The sequence below is a fragment of the Triticum aestivum genome, chromosome 3A (assembly GCF_018294505.1).
Source record: "Triticum aestivum cultivar Chinese Spring chromosome 3A, IWGSC CS RefSeq v2.1, whole genome shotgun sequence".
In the NCBI taxonomy this organism is placed as follows: domain Eukaryota; kingdom Viridiplantae; phylum Streptophyta; class Magnoliopsida; order Poales; family Poaceae; genus Triticum; species Triticum aestivum.
The window spans coordinates 57,415,104-57,437,449 of NC_057800.1; the positions used below are offsets into that span (position 1 = coordinate 57,415,104).

Sequence of the window (22,346 nt, forward strand, 5' to 3'; positions counted from 1 at the left end):
ACCAATTCTTGGTTGGTTAGGTTAGGATAGTTTTTGCTATAGATCCAAACGCACAAGGGGTACCTTAATAACATTTTTCGAACACATGTGGCCTCGCAGACTTAGTCACAGCACACAAGGGGATGACAAAACCAAGGTTCCGGCAACGGCGGCACATGCCCTGTGCACACAGTATCATCCTCCGGCTGCCCTATAAGTATCATCCATATCTAACATAGTCACAGCACAAGTCAAGCAGCAGCTCATCCAGCAGTCGTGTATTTCTACCTAGCTCGTACGTACATGCATCCCCTCTTGCAATCTTTGTTCTACTCTGTGTCCATCTAAACGTTCACGACTGAACACATTGTGCATTTGTGCTGCAGATTCATCTCAGGAGCGAGGAGAAAAGGAGGAACAGAAGATGAGCACCGCCAAGACGTCGTGGCCGGAGGTGGTGGGCTGGCCGGCGACGCAGGCCGTGACTCAGGTCGGCACCGACAGGCCCGACGTCGCCATCGAGGTGCTCCCATACGGCACCAGCGTGGCCCCTGGGTTAAACGGAGAGCGGGTCCGTGTCTTCTTCGATGGGACTGGCAGCGTTGCCACCACTCCATACGTTGGTTAGGCCCGCACCGCCATCGCCGTGTGTGTCGATGTTACCGGTTGACGGATCATATTGAAAGAGGGGTTTAACGTTACAAGGCCGGGTGTGTACTCTTGAAGTTCTATACTTGTATTGTCTCGATGTAATATTTTAAGTTAATAAAATACTCTCTCCGTCTCAAATTAATTGTCATAGAAATGGATGAAAATATATGTGACTAGAACTAAAATATATTCAGCTAGATACATCCATTTATGCAACAATTAATTGCGGACAAAGAAAATAGTACCAAAGAATATATTTGAGTGGAGACTTTATGTTAGGAGCTGGTATAGTTGTAAACTTGTAATCGTACTGGGATCGAATGAACACAACAAATGTTGGTAGTTCAACACGAACTTATATATATTGGTATTATTTGTCACTTGATTTTACCGTATAGGTTCATACAGGTGAATCCAATCCACGGTTTTTCTAGCTTAGAGCATCTCCAGCCGTTCGGCTCCCCAATGGCTTAAAATAGCGTTGTCTGGGGGCCAACTGGCGATAAAATAGGCGTGGGGTAGTCGGTTTCCCAACCACCGCCCCGAGGTCGTCCTAGACGCCGTTTTTCTAAAACTAAACTCGGTTAAAATTCGGCCAAACACGACACAAATTTGAAAAAAAAAAGGTATTTCATTGATATTTGTATAAATTAAAAACATAACTTAAAAACAAACTAAAAACATGGACGACTACTACTACTATGCTACCGCCGCCGCCCGCCGCCTTCAACCTTCTACATGCCAGAAAAAGGGTCATTTGTCCCGGTTCTGGAACCGGGACTAAAGGGTCGTTACTAAAGCTCCCCCTACGAACCGGGACTAAAGGCCCTCACGTGACCGCTGCGTGGAGGTCCATCTTTAGTCCCGGTTGGTAACACCAACCGATACTAAAGGAAAAATTATGATTTTTTAAAAAAAATCTTGAATTTTCAAATTTCTGAATTATTTTAACCTCTAATCTCTAATCACCCCTTATCACTGCTCAATTTAACCTCTAATCTCTAATCACCCCTCATCATTCCAAATCATCTAACTTCCCGGATGGTCACCCATCCTCTTACTACCCCAGCCTGAGCACGCGCAACTTCCGGGTTTTATTCTCCCTCGTTTCTAAGTCTGCACTTGTTGTTTTCCTGACAATAATAAGATGTCAATCCTATTAACTCTCAGGAGTTTAGCTTGAGCATGAAGTCACACATTTCACTGTTTGAGTTTGAAACTATCGTTCTAAAAAATAGTAATTATTTAGTAACACTAATATTTCTTGAATAAGTAGTTTGACCATTGTTTGACCACAGTTTGACCATAGTTTGACCAGATTTGACCAAAAATCAAAAAAACTAAAATAATTATTTAGTAACACTAATATTCTTGAATAATTATTTAGTAACACTAATACTTCTTGAATAAGTAGTTTGACCAGATTTAACAAAAATTCAAAAAAAACTAAAATTTGAGCATAACTTTTTTCCTTTTAGAATTTGAGAATTCTAAAAATTTGCAAACAGGCCGTAGGCTGTCAAAATCGGATGCGGATTTTCGTGCTGAACATTTTGATATATTATACTTTTTTCTGACATCGTATGCAAAAGTTATAGCTGTTTTACATTTTCCCTACACTTTTTGCAAAACATGTCCAAATTTAAGTTTTTAAATTTTCATATGTAGTAACATAACTACATCTCGAAGGATTTTAACTTTTGAAGTTTTACCATTTTCTTTTGCTTTTTACAAAACTGAAAAGGCGATACACAGGGGGGGTGAATTTGAAAATTGCACCATTAGTACCGGTTCGTGGCACCAACCGGTACTACCTTTAGTACCGATTGGTGCCACGAACCGGTACTAATGCCCCAATCCCATTTGTCCCGGTTGGTGGCTCGAACCGGGACTAAAGGTCTAACCTTTAGTACCAGTTCGTGCCACGAATCGGTACTAATGGGCATCGCACCCTTTAGTCTCGGTTCGTGTCACCAACCGGGACTAAAGATCCCATTTGAACCGGGACTAATGCTTGTACGGTGCCCTAGCCGCTCGAACCGGGACTAATGCTCACATTAGTCCCGGTTCGTAATGCAACCAGGATTAATGCTCTTTTCTGGCCGAACCAAAGCCCTATTTTCTACTAGTGTGGTGTAGTCGCCGCCGTCCTTGTTGCACCCCTGACCCGTGTCGCCGATGCGTGGGGGGTTGGACGGCCCGGGTGCATCGTCGTCGTTGTCGTCGAGGATGACGATGGCGCCCTCGTCGCGGCCGCGGCCGGGCAGTGATCTCCTTGAGGGCGCGGTGCTGGCGCTCCATCTCCTGCCAGACGTAGTCGTCCCGCGCCCATTTCAGGCCAATATGATATTTACAATTCCATGGCGAGCATGCAGTGTGTAGAACTAGATAAATCATTAATTCTAAAAAAGTGAAACAATGATACAGAAAAAGTCGACACTCAAGTAACTACTGCATGAAAATATCATACTGCAAATTTTACATTGCCCATGAATTCTCAGTTATTACCTTTTATACAATGGTGTCCCTGATCAAAGATCTCCTACCAAGGACAGAAGTGATACCAAACCTGAAAAAATATCACTTAAATAACACCTCCGGTAATACAAATTCCATTATTAATGCAGACCATAGAATCCTGGATAAGTGGATTGCATACCATACAGTATGCAGTACACATGACATCACATATCAGTTATATGTACTGATAGGAAGAGATATTCAATAGGATGCTCCAGGTAAAAGTTTTTTTTCAACAGATTATTAGAGAGGCGATAAAAGCTCTAGATCAAGACAACCTAAAAAATACTCCATTATAATTCTCGAAAAATTATAAGTCTAAATAGAACAAATACAGAACCATCCAAGCTATTGATGTATTAACTATCAGCGGCACCTGGTCAAGTATTTTAAGAGAAGAGCCCAAGAGAATGAAATGAAAGCAGGCCCCGGGCTCTAAAAAAACACCTTCAACAAACTTAAACTTCCATCCTATTAGTTAATCTAGACAACCAGAGAACCTTGTGTATGGATTGTCCTAGGCAATACAGATTGACTCTCTCAAACCAAAGAAATAGCTTCGTCAGATTTCGCCAAAAGTGACAAATCAGTACGACCTGGGACAATACGAGAGCATATCCAGAGCTCATACGAGCACTCAAGCAAGGTGATTTGGAATTGGAGACCTACATGGGCCATTGCAGCAGTGCTTTTTTGCTTGCTGTGACAGGTCATCTCCTAACACTGTTCAGACTTTCATTGGGTGGGACTCTAGAAGGATGGCACCTGATATGATCAATCGATAGCGGCGGTAACAGTGAGGCATTAAAAGCATGCAAGCCAACAGAGAGCAGGCAAGGCGGTGGATCAGGTGACACAGCAAGCCTGTGTTGCACCGCAGGCACTGTGGCGGTGAACCTGAGCATTTGGACTTTGATAAAGTACCTGCTGAACAAGGCTGCATACCTGCACTATGCAACATAACACAATCAACACTACAATTGTTCAAGTATGCATCATGTTTCATGCAGATCAATCAGTATACCTTTTCCTCAGCACAACCATAAAGTTCTCCTGGCAGAATAACTACATGATGTACATACCACCTTGCAAAGCTAAGTAAAAAATTTGATAAAATGTAACTGAAATTTTAAAAATTCACTAAATACTGGTCTGCATTTTTAGATACTAAAAAAATTCAATAGACAACTGCAGAACCGAGAGATCAATGGCAGGAACCCTGAAACTAAATCCTAGGCCAAATCGATGGCTAATTCAAGCACATTTTTCTTTCATTCCTCTAATCTAATCATGCTACTCAGCTACTGTAAAGGAGGTCCAAATATTGTTAAGTAGAGCCGAGGAATAAAGCATTGGAAACAAAACAGAAGTGATCAATCTTCTTGTTCTGTGCCTGTAAAACACTAATCAGACTGGGTATCCAAAATAAATCAAGTCAATGTAAAAGAGATAAATACAAATAATTTTTTTTTCATTCCAGTAAAAATTTCCCCCAGCACGTTATGTATGCGGATGCACAATAATAATAGAGTGTGCTGACATTATAAACTTATTATTATTGCAGGCCAAACTGAACCTTAAACACAAGTAGGCCTAGAAAGATAACATATACGTATTAAGCATTGGCAATTTGCCACACATGGAATCTGTTTCAAATTAAGATATGCCACTAACTCCATTGTAAAAGAATTAAACGAGAAGTCTTCATGAGAACAATGGAGGAAGGGCTCACCACAAGTTTAGGTTCGTCGATCTGGACGTGGCATCGAGAAGGACAACGGGATAGAGGGGCTGGGTGGAGCTAGCCATCGTGTGATCCTCATCTAAGAGGCACATGTATGCTTCTCGCTCATGTCGCCATGTCGGTCCTGTGCAGCCGCAGCCCCAGCTCAGATGAATCAATGTTACAAATGACATGAATGTTCAGTAAATTCTCATCTCCAAATCTAGTGCGTTTAATGAATCAGATGTCAAACGTATCCTCGAAAAAAGACATCCAAGGCGATCTGCACTGATCTTAAGAACATTCTTCAGCAGCAGATCAGTGGAAGTGCAAGACAATAGCAGATTGTCAAATTCTATCATTGTCCCTTGAACTCCTAAGCTTGAGAACACACAAATGCTTCTATTTATTTAACGCACCTCTGCTTCAAACTTCTGAATTGTTGCTACTTCTGAATTCTCTGATTGTAGTGTGACAACTTCTGACATTTCTGATTGTATGCAAATTGGCATAAATCTGTTGTCTATTCGCCAAGCTTTTGATGATGAATCAGATTGATGCAACATTACTACTGTAAGATCTAGATTGAGACGAGGGTTAAAAATCTTGCAATATGATCACGATATGTATCAGATTGAAGCGGCAAGCTTAGCATTTCTTCAGATATTTCCGAGGGAACAGCAGGGTTGAACAGTGTTGTTACTTCGGGTCTGAATAACAGTACCGAGAGCACGTTTTCTTACAAGATGACAGCCGGAACATGATCTAACTACAGGTCAACATCGATCCATCACACGCCAGAAGAGATTTGACAAAGAGCCTAAGAGGAGGTGAACTTGGTGACGGCCTTGGTGCCCTCGGAGACGGCGTGCTTGGCGAGCTCGCCGGGGAGGACGAGGCGGACGGAGGTCTGGATCTCCCGGGACGTGATGGTGGGCTTCTTGTTGTAGCGGGCGAGCTTGGCCGCCTCGCCGGCGAGCTTCTCGAAGATGTCGTTGATGAAGGAGTTCATGATGGACATGGCCTTGGAGGAGATGCCGATGTCGGGGTGCACCTGCTTCAGCACCTTGAAGATGTAGATCTTGTACGTCTCCACGCTCTTCTTGGCCTTCTTCTTCCCGCCCTTCTTCTCGCCGCCCTCCTTGCCGGCGGAAGTCTTCCCCGCCGGCAGCCGCTTCTCGCCCTTGGGCTTCTTCGCCGCGGGGGCCTTCTCCGCCGCGGGCTCCTCCTCCGCGGGCTTCTTCGCCGCCGGCTTCTTCTCCGCCTTGGGCGCCATGGACGCTGCTGCCGCCGCCGCTTCGGAGGTGAGGTGGGGGTTTCGGTGGACGGTGGGAGAACTGGTGGGGAATTGGGGGATGGGTTGTGGCGAGACGGGGAGGGGATGGAGAGCTTTATAGGAGGGAGGAGGTGGGCGCTGATTGGTGGAGGGGTCGTGCCGCGGATCGGTGACATGGAGTGATGCCAGCCGTTCGCCGCTGTCTGCGATGGACGAGCCAGATGCACTTCGGCGCGGATAGCTGACGTGGCGAGCAGGTGACGGGTTTTTTTTTTTGTTTTGAGGATAGCAGGTGACGGGTTTCGTTCGGCTCACGCGCGCGCATGTACAAATTGGAGGATCCCTCAAAAAAAAATGTAGCAATGTGAAAAGTTTGTAATTTTACGGAGCTGCATTCTAGGTCCCAGCTGCCAGTGACACGGAACCTGGCTACCAAAGCCAACAGGTTCAGAAACATAAGGAAAAACCTGTACTTAACTTGATGGTAGCTGCATCCTTATGGAGCATTTGGAAATTAAGGAATGGTTTCTGCTTTCAGGGCCGTACCTGGAGGAATGTCAGATGTGTGCTAGCAAAATTAAGCTCCCACTTGCATCAATAACCTTGTTTGGATCCCTAAGTTAGAGTTAGTTCTAATTAGTTGGGGCTCAAATAACCAAAAAGTATTCAAACATGATGGGTTAGTTTGGGTTAGTTGGATCTAACCCACCCAAAAAACTAGCCCACACTAGAGGAGCTTATTTGGGTTAGTTCTCCTGGGCCCACTAGAAAAAATAGTAAAAAATATTACCCCTCCCATCCAAATAGGGTCCAAGTAGTCAAATGATTGAGAAATATTATTTATTGTCAATCTAACCCTACCATCCAAACAACTCTTTGGTTAGAGTTAGTTCAGGGTTAAAATCTAACTCTAACCTCTAACTGAGTTAGAGTATCCAAACAGGGCCAATGGAAGGTTATCTGCAACGACACTCAGGCGCCCTTGCTGCGTCAGTACATCCGTCTCCTGGACAAGCGACGGGAGGAACTCCTGCGGATTGCCTGGAGGTGACTTCTGGGAGCAAGATGTGAATATGTAGTGGTCGAACTTCAGACTATCTCTTTTCAGGTCGATGGACCTTGTAATAAGCAGTTGAACTTCCAGTAGCGTTTGGTGTTCGGTGGTCGTTTTCTGCCGTGGCTGAGTTGGGTTGTGGGGTACCTTGTCCCCCGGATGTACCATGTGCTGTTTAAGACTCTGCTTTGTAGCTTCCGTTTCGCTTCATTAATAAAAATGGGGCGGGGGGAAACCCCTTTCATTCAAAAAAAATGAACTTAGAACAATATTGTGTGTGCCAAATCTCCGGTGGCCTGTATGTGAGGTGTAGGCCCATGTTGTTCGCGCATGTGGTAGTGGATCACATGAAATTTACATAAACTTTGACAATTCACGATATTTGCAGGAAATCATTGATGTGATCTATTTGGTCTCAGCGTTAGTGATAGGTTCCTATCCACTCACAATATCTATGAACTTGTTGAGTACTTCCTGTAGACCTGTACTCATATTTTGGTATTCTACTCTCTATAATCTGAATATTTGGAGGAGATGTCAGATGGCCCCGAAGCAGCCAGAGAGTACTTCTACTCCATCTATGTCAGATGTCAAGCGTAGTTGAAGGCGGTGACTACTTCGTAGCTTATGGAGCAGACCAGAAAGAAGAAGGGTCAAGCGTAGTAAACAACTTGGTCACGTCGGTCGTGATTAAGCCTAGGATATCAATCGTACTATCATGGTGGTGCCATGTTTTCAGGTGCCAATGGTTTGAAACTTTTGAAAATTGGTTTGAAATGTTACAAGTTCGTATTGGACACGCTATGTTTCTGTTGTACAACTCGAAGGGATATAAGGTTCATGAGACGGCGTTTCATGGGCTATATGTCAAAGATAGGCACGCTACACCATGTAGTGGTGTGTCGCCATGCTTCTCCACCTACCTCCAGCCACTTATATAGTCTCTACTCCATCTATTTTCTAGGGCTAGCATAGCACATGAACAGATTTCGATAGAGCTTTGCTCATCTTTATCTTTTCTTGGAGGATCAAGGCCTCCTTTAGGAAAAAAAATCCCTTGTGGATTACCAAGAACTCCACGTCCTTTGGATTGGAGAAGACTATCTCTCAAGACCCCGTCACTCTTAGAGATTTGGGAAGAACCCTACATTAGTTAGCAATTACCCATGTTTGTGTTGGATCTTGGTGTGTATCTTCCTTGGCGGTGATTTGAGTAAACTTGTGTGGTGAACCTTATCATTTGTGTTTCTTCTTGAGATTGATGTGATCTTTGCGATTTTTCTCCATTTCCACCTCCAAATTATGAAGGTTTGGCAACAATAGGAGTTGGTCCTATATCACCAGCACAAGGACAAACACCACCAACCATGAAGGAGACTTTCATCGAAGTACACTACATCAAAGGAATGCCACTCTATGACAAATAGGAAAAGGGTAATACGTATTGTAATCTAATACCATGGTCCGATTCATATCACAATACGTCCCCCATGCACTGACACTGAGTATTTCATAACCAGGGCTATATAAAGGGTACCGAAGCATCGTAGAAGGGGATCCGTCTTTTTTTTGCCTAATTTAGCCTACACAGCCTATAAGATTCACAACGCCTGTCGTCGAAACACCACCACAACTCAAGTTTCTCTAACTCGATGAGTAGGCCATGATACTCTGTTTGTGGCTCGTCTTCTACTAGATGCTATCCCGCATGTTGCGACAGGAATATGTTGCAATATATGTCAATAAGTTTTGGGTGTATGAAACATTTGGATTAATAATATATGAAAAACAAAAATACATATTATATATTGTATTGGATTATCGTATAGTTAAAAAATATCTATTGACCATAGGTACTATAATATAATGGATTTTTTTTCATTCATGTTGGGTGTGCCTTTGATAATGTGACATGTGCATGTTGAAACAAATAGTACTCCCTTCCCAAATATAAGTTTCTAGAGATTTCAACAAATGACTACATATAGAGCAAAATGAGTGAATCTACACTCTAAAATATGTCACATGCATCTGTATGTTGTAGTCCATTTGAAATGTCTACAAAGACTTATATTTAGGAACGGAGGGAGTAGTGGGGATCTACTAATAATGAAAAATAATTCTCATGCATCTTATGGCGAACCTTTGAAGATGTGGCATGTGTGCATGTTAACATAGTAGAAGTAGTGGGGATGAACTATTTAGGTATATAGGATTCATGATTTTCATGGCATCATTTCCCGGACTACAAATTTCACATACACTACCTCTAATGCTGCTATTAGGACTCAAGACCAAAATTACTCAACAGGACTCCATGGTACGATTTGTTTCCTTGTTGGTTCTACTCAGCATATACATCTACATGTTCTTGCTACATATGTTGGCTTGCCTTTATGGTTCTCGGTTTAATTCATACAAACGATCAGGCAGGCAGAGAGGATATGTACAGTACGTGTGAAACAGCAAATACTGAACTGGCAACTATTCACAACATGATTTTGTTGGCCACATATCAAAATAAGAAGGACAACAATGAAAAACAAAATCCAGTTTCAACTACATATTTTCTACACAAGTACATGGTATGTGTTGAACAATGTGATCATCCCAATGACACAGTATAACCACATAGTACTTTCTATCATACCACATATTTCCCGTTGCAGCTAACTCAACCTTCTTCAATCATCACAGTGAAACACAGTGCATCAACATACTAATACCTGTTAGAGCACAAAGATTTTTTAAAAAAACAAGAAGGCTACCACTGCCCGGCATTTACCCCTTAACAGTTAACTCAACATTCCATCAGTTCCATCTCCATTTAGGTCGACATGAAGTCAGAATGTAAGATGGTGCCGCTGAGGTGAAGATCAGAACATGCCATCACCAGCCATCAAAGCTGTCTTCAGAGTTACCAAGAAAGTTTAATGTGCAAGTGATGTATCAACAGCTATTGAAAGATGAAAAAGATGCTGTTACTCCTTGGGCAACTGATCATGAGGCTGGGAGACGAAAAATTTAGCGTTCTCTGCAACCTCTGCTTCAAGCACAGCCTCCAGGAGTATATCTGAACCTTTTGGCTCACCTGTCAAGATATAATAACACGGAACATATATTGGTCTGCAGTGATAGGAGAGTTGTTGCAGCATATCACTTAAGAGCATGTATAGTGGTTAATAAGGCAATTCTCTCTTATGTATTCCATGTCATCTAGAGAAGACAAAAACAAAACATGTTATACAATGCATTATATGTTGGTGTTAGCTCTAACAATTGTACTCTTATGATCCTAAAATCATGGGGTGGTTGAAATTAAATTAGAAAACGTGCAAACAGGAGAAGGCATATCTAGTACAATGGGGAAAATGTATTATCTTTATTTATTATTAAGAGATCATCTCTTTCTTAGCTAAGAGAAGGCAATATTTTTTCTTTGTTTCTCTCTTCCACCTCATCAATTATCCTATGTGGCATTATTACAATAAGACTGTTGAACACAGGAAATGCTCATGATCTCCTAGGTGCTCCCCTCAACCATATCTCAACTACCAAAAAAAACATAGGGATCTGTGCCCCATCCTGTATTCCTGTGTGTATATCATCTCTTACATAACATGTATTCATTTATTGTTATCCTATCCTATATACTTAAGAAGTTGATCCCCACTAGTTCTATTTATCTCAACATGCACACATGCCACCTCATCAACCCCATTACTTTCATTTCTCTCAACATGCATGGGAAATGCTACTTATACTGCTTCTCTCAACATGCACGCATCCCAATTCATCAACCCCCTACTTTATTTATCTCAACATGCATAAGAAACACTATTCATATTCTACAAATATTTTACAACTATATAATAATAAAATATAAATATAATAAATCATTTTATTTGCAGTCTTGATTCCCATATTCAGATTCCAGACAACCAAACCTCATCAAAATAATACATTGCAACCAATTCCCGCAGCAACGCTCGGGGTATCATCTAGTTTTGATAGAGACTTGTTGACTCTGGAATGGACATGGATTTTAGACTTGTGTTATCTGTCTAGAAATAGGATTTGAATATCCACCATGATTATCCACTAGTACTTCCGCTTGTCATGTACAGGACATAATATGAAGGGCACTTAATGAACATGGCAAGATCAGACTACAACTATGGTGGCATTAGAGTACCGCTAGCCAAGGTAATTGGAACAATGAAATTTAAGACTGAGTGAACCCTTGATGCTTATCTTAGATCCAAAATGGTACAGCTGGAGCATCATTTAAAAATGTCAGGAATTTTATCTCAGGTACCCTTGCCAAGAGAATTCATGGGTTGTATGAACCTATACTTCACCGTCGTGCAAAGTGAATATAGTTGCTGGTGATTTTGGAAGCAATCCAAACAAACATATGCTGCAGCAAATTTAAAAACATCACCAACAGATGTTACATCGTGGGAAAGAAGACAACGGCGGAGCTATGTTGGGGCCGAGGGGGCCATGGCCCCCCCAGCTTTGGAGAAAACCCTGAAGATTTTTTTTTTGAAGGGCCAGGATGAGGTGAAAATTAGCCTTTTGCCCCCCCAGCTCTTTGTCATTTACGTTTCACCCCCCCAATGGTTTTGGTCTAGCTCCGCCACTGAAAGAAGATATGGAAGTCTTCCTCTGTATAACTACAGGACTTAGTTTTGTGGTTAGGTTTTTCTCTATGACTATCACTCACAATTTCTTGATTCTTGAGTTATATACCACTAACAAAATGTACAGGTTCACTGAATAAGTCAATGACCATATAGTAAAGTGGTAGCACTAGCAGAAAAATACATGTTAGGAGTTAAGATCGTTGTTTATGTACCTGTGTATTTCGGAAGCAATCCAGCACTTTCAGCTGATATTGGGAGTACATTTAGCAGTCCATTGCTCTCTTTGAATTGTTCTCCATTACTCACACTCATGGAAGAACTCATCTTAATTCCTGGGGATACACTTAGCTTGGAATACATCATTGCTTGGCTGTGCAGATTTGTAGAGCTTGTATTCGCTGATTCCATGTCCTACGGGAATCAGCAATCAATGCCTAATAAAGTAGCTCATGCATTAAAATTGACGAGACATGTCATCATACCTTAGATGTCATTGCAAATTTACTAGTTACATCGAATTGTGTAGCTTCAGCTGTTTGTTCTGATATATTGGTAAAAGGAATCATTAGTCATCAAATAAAATAAAGCATGGGAAAAATACTGAATCGTAAAGGAACAAGCATGGTATTATAGTGAAGGAAAGACATTATAATCACCAGAGTTCTGAATTCCGTCAGGATTATTTAACCTCCTGGTAAATTGATCAGGATTTTTTCTACAAAAGCTCTCAATTTCATCACGAATTATACTGCGAATATCATCACGAAATTCTCCGGACTGCATAATCATAGTAAACTCTGTCAACTAGACTCAAATTGCCACAGCCCTAGAATATGGTAATATAATAAATGCATTAGCGAGCATTTGCATGCATCATGTTTTAACTTTAAATTAATTTTGAATTGAGAGAATTTCAAAGCCTCATGTTTTTGTTGAAGGGCAAAACCCTAAATGTTCTTCAATGTATCCAAAATGCCTTTCTAAACCCTAGAAATTTTGGAAAGAGCTTATAATAAATATCAGATTCTTCCCAAAAAAATTAGAAGTTTAAGAAGAATTATTTTGGGCCTTGAATTTAAATCATTATTGTATTTGATTTGGATTAAATTTTACCACCAAGGAAAGGATCCGCGGCAACTGATCCACCGTACCAACTTGTACCCGAATGAAATCACTGCTCCCACAATGCCACCTGAACTGCCGATCTTCACTGCCGCCAAAAAGGTAGGAAATTGGGTGGGATTTTACCAGCTTGTGGAGCCAACCACTCAATCCAGAGAGAAATCGCCGCCGAATCCATGGATCAGTAAGTTCTGAGTACCAATTTGTCAGATCCCAGTGAGGATCCAACAGAATTGACAAAGAAATCGAGCAATTTGCAGAACAGAACTAGGATTTGAGGCCGATCAAGGAGGCCATTCTATATTACTGTAGCTGTACATTGTATCAAGTTCTAGCCATTGAAGCAGAATAACAAGGGGAATAATGGAAATGTTGCCAGAGCCCGGCATTATATAGGCGCAGAAAGTAATTCTCGAGTAAAAGTAACTGTAGTTGATCCGAAGCGTTAAATTTGCCTGAAGCCATCATAGCCGTCGAGCGAAGCAAGATAGGGCATCCGATAACTGAACTTTATCGACACTTAAGAAACATCTTCAGAACAGATGTAGAGGCTGATACATATCCAAACCTAAATTGCATTTCTATGAAGCATCCTACGCATTTTATGCTATAGCGTGCTATTTAAAACAATAGGATGAACTATGTACAAGTGCATTTGGGCGTTCAACCCAACAATGAACTATGACAACGTTACCGTACATCAACGTATGCAATAGATAATTTAATTAGCCAAATACTTATATTAAGACAGAGAAAATGAGATGTCATACCTGAGTTGCAGAACTATCAGATGTTCCTGCTTCAGTCATGCTCTCTGATGTTTAAACAAAGGTCCTATTAGTTTAAGTCAAATGCAGTACTCTGAATTTCTGTAGTAATCATATACAAAAAGTTACCTGTGTTGTGCTGCCTTTTGATAAACTGGCCAGGAGTTATTCTAGATAAGTTCTGAACTTCATAACCAATTGATTGTAACTTTGACATAGCATCTTGAAGCTCTGTATTAATCTGAGTAATGGAGGGGCGCAAATTAATTGTGCATAATAATCGAGAATTTAAACACAAGAATGTCTCAATTATGTTGAATAGCATGAACTATTAGCAAGTTAGCATTGATAAATCATTCAATCTGTTCCAGTTTATCATTATTATAAATAAAAAGCAGCCTCCTAACAGCATATGCAACGTGTGGAACTGTAGCTAGCAACTATTTTTCTGAAAACAGCTAACTGTAAGTTTCCTTTGCTTACAGATATTATGACAATCTCACACTGTGAATGCACATGATGCAAACAAACAAATTTACATGAACTTAGGTATGGGTGGTTATGAGTCAATGCACATGATGCAAAGTTCTGCCATGGTCTCTTACAGACAGCTGCCTAACTATCTCACACTGGGTCGACAGAGGAGATCGGGTTCGGTCCAGTGGTAAAATTCCTCTCTCCTTCGTTAGATCAAGGCGATGGGGCGCGGCGCGAAGAGTTTGGACGAATCAGACTTGCAGGAGGTTGCTGTCCATGAAGGACGAATTCCTTTCTCAACAGCAAGCGACGACGGATCTGAGAGTGGACGTCAATTTGCTCAAGGCCGACGTGGTTTCCATTCTTTCTTCACAAGGTGAAAACTCTGAACAAGTAGGAGATGTTCAAAAGGCTGTCCTTGATCTGGGTAAATAGCTAGCTGCTACGAGCTCTGTTCTGAAAACTATGCAACCACAGAGCTCTAGGAATGCTGAGAAACAGCTGGTTACTGAAGACTTGGAGCATGTTAAATCTCCCACTCTGCAGCAAAGTCAACTAGAACAGCATAATACCAGAACTGAAGTTCTCAGGAAACAAATGGAATTGGAGAAGGAACTCAACAGGCACTGTGAGTCTGACAATTTGCAACAGCCACCTGATGGTGTCAATGACCATACACCTACTGCTCCTTCTCCAGGACAAGCTCATACTCCTGCTTTCAATCAATTCAACCAAAGCAGGGAGAGACAGCTTTGGCAAGGTTATTTCAAGACTTATGAACAGGAAATGAAAGCATAGTTCCATGAAGTCTATAACAAAAGGGCCTAAGATGGATTTTCCCAGATTTGAAGGAGAAGATCCTGTGAGATGGATTAGACGGTGCAATAGATATTTCCAAATGGCTGCAGCTCCTGAGAATTACAAAGTTTCATTGGCACAGCTCTATATCATTGGAGAGGCTGATGTCTGGTTAAGGAGGTCTGGGCTATTGAAAAAGTAATTGACATGGCCTGAATTCTGCACTGAATTGACAAAGAGATTTTCCTCCAAAGGTTCCTATGATTTAACAGAGAAGTTTAACACAGTCAAACAGAACAATCTAACAGTGTTGGAATACACCAAAATATTTGAAGATCTCCTGGCTGATGTGCAGGAAGAAACACCTGAACTTTCTGAACTCTGGTTTGTGAGGTGCTATGTAAAGGGACTTAGAGAGGGCATCAAGTATCAAGTTAGACCCCTTAGACCTCAGACACCTACTGATGGTTATTGGTTAGCGAGATACTGAGCCATGTCACCCTCCTAAGAAGCCTCCAGTGCCATACAACAACTTCTATCAGAGACAGAACAATACAGCGCAGCAGAGAAATGTGCCCCACCAATTACCTCAACAACAACCCCTAAAACAACTGGAACCTCCTAATGCTCAGTTCCAAAGAGCAAGGAAAGTGGGAGAGTGCTGGAGATGTGGAGATAAGTGGGTGCTGGATATGAGTTCTGGTCATGCCTTTTGGCCTGTCAACTGCTCCAAGAACTTTTCAGGCTGTGATGAACAACATATGTGGGCCTTACTTAAGAAAATTCTTGTTAGTTTTCTTTGATGATATCCTGATATACAGCTCAAATCTGAGTGACCACATCAAGCACTTGCAGATAATTTTCTCCCTTTTGAGGAAACATCAGCTATTTGTCAAAATGTCCAAATGTGTCTTTGCTGTTCCCCAGGTGGAATATTTGGGACATATTCTCTCTGCTGATGGTGTTTCTATTGATCCCTCTAAGATCCAAGCAGTTGCAGATTGGGTTACCCCTACTACTGTCACTCAGTTGATAAGTTTCTTAGGGCTGGCTAGTTAATACAGAAGAATCATTAAGAATTATGGAATCATGTGTAAGCCACTGCATGACATGCTCAAAAAGGGCCAGTTCAAGTGGTCTGCAGCTCAGGACACTGCTTTTCAGCAGGTGAAGCAGGCAGGGATCTCTGCCCCTGTTCTTGCATTGCCTGATTTCTCCACTCCTTTTATACCGGAAACTGATGCCTCTGGCACTGGAATTGGAGCTGTACTTATGCAAAATGACATGCTCAAAAAGGGCCAGTTCAAGTGGTCTGCAGCTCAGGACACTGCTTTTCAGCAGGTGAAGCAGGCAGGGATCTCTGCCCCTGTTCTTGCATTGCCTGATTTCTCCACTCCTTTTATACCGGAAACTGATGCCTCTGGCACTGGAATTGGAGCTGTACTTATGCAAAATGACATGCTCAAAAAGGGCCAGTTCAAGTGGTCTGCAGCTCAGGACACTGCTTTTCAGCAGGTGAAGCAGGCAGGGATCTCTGCCCCTGTTCTTGCATTGCCTGATTTCTCCACTCCTTTTATACCGGAAACTGATGCCTCTGGCACTGGAATTGGAGCTGTACTTATGCAAAATGGAAAAGCATTGGCTTACTAAGTTACTATAGTGCAGCTCTTTGCCCTAGGAATTCTGTCATGTCTACTTATGAAAAAGAAGCACTAGCTATAGTAGAAGCTTTGAAGAGGTGGAGACACTATTTTCTGGGAGCAAAGTTAATTATCAAAACAGACCAGCAGTCTCTGAAGTTTATCACTGATCAGAGACTTACAGAAGGCATTCAACATAAGCTAATGATGAAGTTACTGGAATTTGATTTTTTCCATTCAGTACAAAAAGGGTATCTACAACAGAGTAGCAGATGCTCTTTCTAGAAAAGTTCATCAGTTCATGACTGTCTATGGGAATTCCTCTCTGGGCACATGATTTATATGACAGCTACCAACAAGACAATCTCTACAAGCCCATTTTGGAACAGCTGCTCTTACACAACAATGCCTCCCCTACAGAATACTCCTTTCACTTTGGAATCATCAGGTATAGGGGCAAGATTGTTGTGGGTGACAATACTGAACTGAAAAAAAACTGTTGACAGCCCTACATTCCTCTCCTATCGGAGGACATTCTGGTATGAGGGCTACTTAATCGGAGAATTAAGAATATTTTCTTTTGGCCTGGATTAAAGAAGTTTGTGGAGAATTATATTGCAGTGTCCTGTTTGCCAGAGCCAAAGGTGAGCATTGTCTTATACCTCATCTCTTAGACCCTCTGCCCATTGCTGATATGGCCTGGCAACACATTACCATGGACTTTATAGAAGGATTGCCTAATTCTCATGGGAAGGAAGTGATAGTGGTGGTAGTAGACAGATTTACCAAATATGCCCATTTTATTCCACTTTCACACCCCTACACAGTTTAGTCTGTTGCTACAGCTTTCTTGGAGAACATTAGTAAGTTGCATGGCCCTCCTAAACTGATAATATCTGACAGAGATAGAATTTTCAGCAGCCAATTGTGGAAAGATATATATTCACTGGGCCGGTGCAGCAACGAACCATAAGCGGCAAGTGTAACAACTCCTGCACTTGCGCCGGTGCAGCAACGAACCATAAGCACAGATGGCAACAGTAACAACTCCTGCACTTGCGCCGGTGCAGCAACGAACCATAAGCACACGCGGCAGCGGCAACAAGCAGATTGCATTTTTTTCCCCTTTTGAGTATTTATAGTTTTTCTATTTCATCTCTAGTCTAGCCGATTTTCATGTAGACCAGCAGGCAACTAGGCATGTACCTTGTTTGATGTTGTGTTTCAACTTCAAAGTGAGGTCAGTAGCAATTAGGCATGTAGGTATGCAGCTCGTTTGATTGGACATGATTTTCCTCGCACAAATATTGGGAATGATTGACGGGCATTCAAAGAAGTATGGTATAAATTCTACGATTTGTTAAGAGTATAGTATAGAGAGATGTTTGCTATTGTTTCTTTTCAGGTCTAGGAGCATTTTTTAATTATTATTTTGACATAATGTTTACTCAAAAGACAGTTTCTAAAATTGGAAAAAGAAATGGAAAACTTCAAGGCTCAGTTTTTAAGTATTGTTAATGCTTTTTCATGTTTCTGCTAGTTGAATTTCATGAATTTTGGTTGAGTGGACTTGCATTTATACCTAAATTTTTAAAGCTTAAATGTTTGCCCCGGCTAACTTCAATTCCTAGATCCGCCATTGAGTAAGACATGGTTTCACATGGCACTAATGATGAGAAAATGTAAGCACAAAAATCAACTCACACAATGGCGCCAAAAACACATACATGTGCAAGAATCAGCAAGGTACCTTCTTCGCTGCAGTCTGCTCGAAGATGTCGTCCATCTGCCGGCGGTAGAGCATGAGGCGACCGACCGCTCTCCCGGTCATCCTCCCTGCCACCCTTGCCATCTTGATCATGTCACTGGACTCTGCCAAGAACAGATGAATCAGACTAAACGGAAAAAAAGGACCCGCGCTGCAATTCCTCACAAATTGAGAAGAGAGAGCTCCCCAAATCAACTTCTTATGGCAGTAATTCGCAACATAACCTATCCGATTTAGCAGCTCAGCCAGGCAATGAGATCAAACGAAAGGCAAGACAAAAGAGAGGTGCTGTGACTCCAGATCTTACTCATCATCACGGAGCAGGCCCCGAGGATGACCAAAAGCTGGCCGGTGGAGACGCCCAGCATCTTGTTCTCTGGAACCACCGACCCGCCGGCAGGAGAGATAGGAGATCTCACCGCCCGGCGAGGGCGGCACAGCTGGTGCGCGGAATCTGGCGCGTTGCGGTGCGGCCGTGACTCGGCTTTCGGCTGGTCCAGGGGTGGTAGGCCGACTGCAACGAATGATGTGGATCGAATAGTCAATGATAGTATGGGAAATAATAAGAAGTTGTAACGAAACCTAATCTTTTGTTGAAATCCTGTTCCGTTTGCAACAGCACAAGGTCATTTGATCACACAATTAATAAACTAAGCCATATCACATATGCTACAGCAAGCATTCGTAATAAATAAACCAAGTCATATATGACATGGTTCAACAGTCATTCCTATATATTCAAGTATGATTTTTTCCTCTGCCATATCAAAGCACGAACAAACCTTCAATCAGCATATTCAGTCACACAAATTATAATATACCAAGCCATATTTGACATGGTCAAGCAAGCCTTGTGAACAAATAAACCAAGCCAAAAGCACACGCTGCAGCTACACTGATTTATCCTCCGCCATATCAAATCATGGACAAACATCAATCAATTTGTAAACAGAAGCAAGCTCATGCAGTGACATGGCAATATAAACAGCCTGGGAGAGCAAAAACTATGAATTTGTTAGCCACGAACCTTCGATTGGCCTACAGGATGTGCCGACCTTGAAACAACCTGCAAGTTCCAGAGAAATAGTTAGCATATAAGAATCCGGCATGGGAGGAATCAGGATTTAAGAAGCGGTTAAAAGTGAGGTGAGCTGACGCCGCCATGGGGTACAGGAGTGGGCGGCGACCAGCTACTAGACGGGGCGGGGAAGGGGTGGGGGAGGTCCCCGCATCCAAGATTTGTGGGATAGGCAGGGGAGGGATGAAGACTGGCCGGATGGGGCAGAGGCGGAGAAGGAGGAGGCACGCGGATGGCCGGAGATGGAGATGGAGATGTCGAGCGGGCGGGTGCCCGGGGGGGGGGGGGGGGGGGGGTCTCTACAGGGGCGAGGTGGAGAGGGGAAGGCCGTTGCTGGCCGGAGACAGGAAAGGAGGGGGAGGAGGGGCGAGGCCGGAGCTCACCTGCGCCGCCGCTTGCCGCCGCTTCTCCCCTCGTCCCGCGAGGGCGCCCCTGTGTCTACGGGACTCTCGCGTCAAGCCGACCGCAAGATGGGCCGGCTCAGGCACGCGGGAGCCACAGCATCGTGTTTTTTTTCACGTTTTTTCTTTTCGTTTTTCGCTTTCTTTTTTTTACATTAGTTTATACTTCCAAATATTCCAAGTAAATATATTCGAAAAAAACATTTTACACTTAAATCACTTGAAAAAAATGTTATCCAAGCATTTGAAAAGCGTATAATATGTATATAGAAAATGTACCTCATGTATCGAAAAACTATAATGTGTGTCAAACAAATTGATAATGTATTAAACAAAATGATAATCAACCATTTGAAAAAATATGTTAAATAAGTGTTTGTACAATGTTAATCAAGCATTCGAATTTTTTTAAGTGTGTATGTGTATAGAAAGAATGTTGCCATGTATTAAAAAATGTTAATCTTGTACTTGAAAATTGTTACTCAATCATTTTGAGAAATGTTAAATTTGTACAGAAAAATGTTGACCATGTATTAAAAAATGTTAATCTTCTTTTTGAAAAGAGTTAATAATGTTAATTATGTATAGAGACAATGTTAACCATGTATTAAAAAATGTTAATCTTGTACTTGGAAAATGATAATCAAGCATTTTGCAAAAACAAAATGCTAACTATGTGTAGAAAAAAGTTGATAATATTCAAAAACATTAATATTATGCATTAAAAATGATAATCAAGCATTTGAAAAAACGTTAAATGTGTATAGAAAAAATGTTGACATTGTATTAAAAATGGGTCTGAATTGTGTTCTCAGTGCAAAGGGAGTCTTTGAGAAGGTGTGAATCTTGTACTTGAAAAATATTAGTCACGCATTTCGAAAAAAATGGGAAAGGTGCATAGAAAAAATGTTGACCATCTATTCCAAAACTGTTAAACTTACACTTACAAATAGCTAATCAAGCATTTTGAAAAATGTTAAATGTCTATAAAAAATGTTTACCATGTATTAAAATGCGTTAATCTTGAACTTTAAAATTTTAATCAAGCAATTTGAAAAATGTTAAATGTGTATAAAAAATATTGCCATGTATTAAAAATGTTAATCTTGTACTTGAAAAATGTTAATCAAGCATTTTACAAAACATTTAAATGTGTATAGAAGAAATGTTGAAAAAGTATTTAGAATATGCTAATTTTGTAATTTAAATTTTTTAATCAAGCATTTAAAAAAATATTAAATGTGTATAGAAAAATGTTCAACATGTCTCAATTTTTTTTAATCTTGTACTTGAAAAACGTTAATCAAGCATTTTGAAAAAAAGGTTAAACATGTATAGAAAAAATGTTGATCATGTATTCAAAAAATGTTAAACTTGTATTTGAAAGATGTTAAATATGTATTGGATATAAATCAAAAGTATGCGTGTAGAAAAAAGTAGACATAAAAAATATGTTTTTTTTAAGAAAAGTGTAATCATGTATTTGGAAATGTTAAATGTGTGTATAAAAATGTTTCTAATGTATAAGAAAAATGTTGAATGTGTACAAAAGGTTAACACGTGTTGAAAAAAATGAAACCGATAAAACATCTAGAAAAAAACAAAGAAATATGAAGAAAGCCAATAAAAACAAAAAAAGGAAAATAAATGAAAAGACGAAGAAACCAATGCAAAAAGAATGAAACCGAGAAAACAAAGAAAGTAACAATGAAAACAAAGGAAAACAAATTAAAAGCCAAGAAAAAACAAAGAAAGAAATCAAGAAAAGCAAAAAGAATCCCGATATAGAAACACATAAAAAGGAAAAGAAAAATCAATGACATCCGAGAAAGAAACAAAGAAAAAAACAGAGAAAATTGTGAATAAAACAAAAAATAGGTCAAACCAGCAAAGCGATCAACCGCTCGCGAAGGTGGACTACTCCCTCCTCATCAGGGTGGCCACCGGGATGATGAAGATGGCCACCGGTGATGATTTCCCCCTACGACGGAGTGACGGATTGGGGTCTAGATTGTTTTTTCATGGCTACAGAGGCTTGCGGCGGTGGAACTTCTGATCTAGGGTTATCCTCGGGGGTTTTGGAATATTTGGCAATTTATAGGACGAAGAGGCGGTGCGGGAGGCCACCGAGGTGGGCACAACCCACCAGGGCGTGCTTGGGCCCCCAGGCACGCCCAGGTGGGTTGTGCCCACTCGGGGCTCCCCTCCGGCACTTATTTGCCCCACTGGATGTCTTCTGGTCCAAAAAAAATCTCTAAAAAGTTTCGCTGCGTTTGGACTTCGTTTGATATTAATTTTCTACGATGTAAAAAACAAGCAAAAACAGCAACTAGCACTGGCCACTATGTCAATAGGTTAGTCCCAAAAAATGATATAAAGTTGCTGTAAAATGATTGTAAACATTCAAAAATGATAATATAACATCATGAATACTTAAAAAAAT

General features: G+C 41.2%; 1 protein-coding gene across 1 annotated transcript; it reads right to left on the reverse strand.

Annotated features, from left to right (window-relative positions):
• Nucleotides 1-5,500: 5,500 nt before the first annotated feature.
• On the reverse strand, nucleotides 5,501-19,979 carry LOC123056769 (uncharacterized). Its single transcript, XM_044480045.1, has 11 exons — nucleotides 19,886-19,979; nucleotides 19,452-19,490; nucleotides 18,732-18,938; nucleotides 18,407-18,528; nucleotides 13,871-13,982; nucleotides 13,745-13,788; nucleotides 12,509-12,629; nucleotides 12,335-12,393; nucleotides 12,065-12,263; nucleotides 10,187-10,294; nucleotides 5,501-6,352 (listed from the first exon to the last, which is right to left on the reverse strand). The coding sequence occupies exons 3-11, from the start codon at nucleotides 18,790-18,792 to the stop codon at nucleotides 5,694-5,696; spliced, it is 1,485 nt and encodes a 494-aa protein (XP_044335980.1). The 5' UTR covers nucleotides 18,793-18,938; nucleotides 19,452-19,490; nucleotides 19,886-19,979; the 3' UTR covers nucleotides 5,501-5,693.
• Nucleotides 19,980-22,346: the final 2,367 nt, after the last annotated feature.